Source organism: Abramis brama (assembly GCF_963993115.1).
Source record: "Abramis brama genome assembly, chromosome: 14".
Lineage (NCBI taxonomy): Eukaryota > Metazoa > Chordata > Actinopteri > Cypriniformes > Leuciscidae > Abramis > Abramis brama.
Genome location: NC_139976.1, coordinates 647717 through 650216, shown reverse-complemented (window position 1 = coordinate 650216; position 2500 = coordinate 647717). Strand labels below are relative to the sequence as shown.

General features: G+C 41.8%; 1 protein-coding gene across 7 annotated transcripts in view; it reads right to left on the bottom strand.

The window, feature by feature from the left end:
• Positions 1-836: 836 nt before the first annotated feature.
• The window catches only part of ryr2a (ryanodine receptor 2a (cardiac)), a 158197-nt gene continuing 156533 nt past the window's right edge, over positions 837-2500 (bottom strand). For all 7 annotated transcript variants that reach the window (XM_084135241.1, XM_084135242.1, XM_084135243.1 and 4 more), the window contains 2 exons: positions 1880-1931; positions 837-1731 (listed from right to left, as the gene is read on the bottom strand). In XM_084135241.1, coding sequence (XP_083991367.1) covers positions 1636-1731; positions 1880-1931 — 148 coding nt within the window. In that variant the 3' untranslated portion in view covers positions 837-1635. The remainder of the gene's footprint in view (positions 1732-1879; positions 1932-2500) is intronic.

Below are 2500 nucleotides of genomic sequence, written 5' to 3'. Positions count from 1 at the left end.
TATTTCCACATGAGGTTTTTTTTTGTTATCAAAATTCTTTACACGAGTAAAATTTCTCTCACATAGTCGCGCGGCTGGTTCTTCTTTTTTTTTTTTAGCCCATTTGTTGTTATTGCAATGATTCACATTGTTTCATATATAACAAATAAGAAAAGCATCTGGTCTTTGTCATGGCTATGAAAGAAAGTGCAGTGGTTTCCTGAAGGATGAGAAATGTCCGTCAGAACGCAGGACGATCCTGAAGTCTGTGTGTGACGAGATCGAGTCGCAGTTCTGCAGGAGTGAAGCGTGAGGTGAGCTCCTGCGGGGAGCGCTGATGTTCACTCCTCCGTCGCCGTAGGGTGTAGGGTATAGGGTGTAGTGTGCAGGACATAGAGTGTAGTGTGTAGGGCGTAGTGTGTAGTGTATAGGATGTAGGGCGTAGTGTGCAGGACATAGAGTGTAGTCTGTAGGGTATAGGGTGTAGTGTGCAGGACATAGAGTGTAGTGTGTAGGGTCTAGGGTGTAGTGTATAGTGCATAGTGTATAGGGTATAGGGTGTTTTGTGTAGGGTGTAGTGTGTAGGGTTTAGTGTATAGTGTGTATAGGGTCTAAGGTGTAGTGTATAGTGTGTAGTGTATAGGGTGTAGTGTATAGTGTGTAGGGTTTAGTGTATAGTGTGTAGGGTTTAGTGTGTATAGGGTCTAGGGCAGTGTTCTTCAACCCTGCTCCTGAAGGACCCCCAACACTGTACGTTTTCTTTGTCTCCCTAATCAAACACCTGATTCAATTCATCAGCTCATTATCACATGGGTTAATGAGCTGATGAATTGAATCAGGTGTTTGATTAGGGAGACAAAGAAAACGTGCAGTGTTGGGGGTCCTTCAGGAGCAGGGTTGAAGAACACTGGTCTAGGGTGTAGTGTATAGTGTGTAGGGTTTAGTGTATAGTGTGTAGGATATAGTGTGTAGGGTGTGGTGTGTATTGTGTAGGGTTTAGTGTGTAGTGTGTATTGTGTAGGGTGTGGTGTGTAGTGTGTAGGGTTTAGGGTGTAGTGTGTAGGGTGCAGTGTGTAGGGTTTAGTGTGTAGTGTGTAGGGTGCAGTGTGTAGGGTGTAGGGTTTAGTGTGTAGGGTGGACTCCCTGAATGGGTATTGCTTCTGCATCAAACTAAATCTAGTGCGAATGCGAATTGGACGTATTCTTGGCGAACAACAGAGGAAAGTCCGTGATATAATATTGTGAAGGGACAGAGACACCCTAAATGCTCTTAAACCTATAAAACTGTGATATAGATCAGCTTGCATCTTTACGTTTCAAATGTTTCCTTAAACTTGCATAATAAACATGCAATGAAAGATTGTTCTGAAGGATATTGTTCTATATAAAGAGTGAGTCTGCTGAGGGAGTCTCTTCTTCATCTTGCATAAGGCACCGGATCCGTCTAAAGAAACGTGCAGCGCTCGCTCTTCTCTTCCTCCCATCACTCCTCCTCCTCCTCCTCTTCAATTAGTCTTTGAGTTCGTTAATGAAATGAAGAAGCGTCGGACGGCAGGAAAGTGTGGATCTTCAGCTGTAAACTTCAAATGTTCACTGCGAGTCAAAAGAACCGCCACTGAAGAGAGCCATCCGTGTGTGTGTGTGTGTGTGTGCGTTTTAATTGAGCTGGTCCTCGTATTGTTTCCGGAAACAGTCGCCAGCGGGAAAGAATTCCCAGCAACGTTCCTGGTACATTTTCCAAACGTACGACTCCTGAAAGACAAACGAGAGTGTGTGTTGAATAGCAGAAGCTGTTCTCGGCTCCGTCCCAAACTCTGGATCACACATGGAGTGTGTCACTGAGGTCTGGAACAGAACCGTCAGAACATGAGAACATGCAGGAGAGGATGATGGGAAATACCTGGCCTGTGTGCTCGGTTTCATCCTTGTTGATGAGATACATGAAGAAAAATCTGCAGAGACACACAAACGTTATGAATGAAACAGTCAACCTGTCATTAGAGTTATTACAGTAACACTTTACTATAAGCTTCAATAGTTAACATTAATGTATTAACTGACATAAACTTACATTGAGCGGTTACACTTTATTTTAAGGTGTCACTGTTATAAAGTAATTATATATTTAAGTACTGAGTAATATTAATTAACCACATGTACTTACTATAGGGTTAGAGTAGGATTAGGGTTTGGTTAAGGGTTAGTTGCATGTAATTATGCATAATTTACTGTTATTACTATAGTAAGTACATGTAACATATGTAACAAGGACACTGTAAAATAAAGTGTTACCAAATGATACATTTGTTACAGTATTTATTAATCAGGTTTGGAACAACTTGAGGGTGAGTAACATTTTTGGGTGAACTCTCCCTTTAAATGATGTTAAATCTGCATCTGGACGCTGTATTGATCGCATATCTCGTGTATTTGTTTGTGTGACTCTCCACAGGTAAAACGCTCCAGGACAGAATCATAATTGTTTGCTGAATATAAAGAATAAATCCGAGAGTGAATCCCA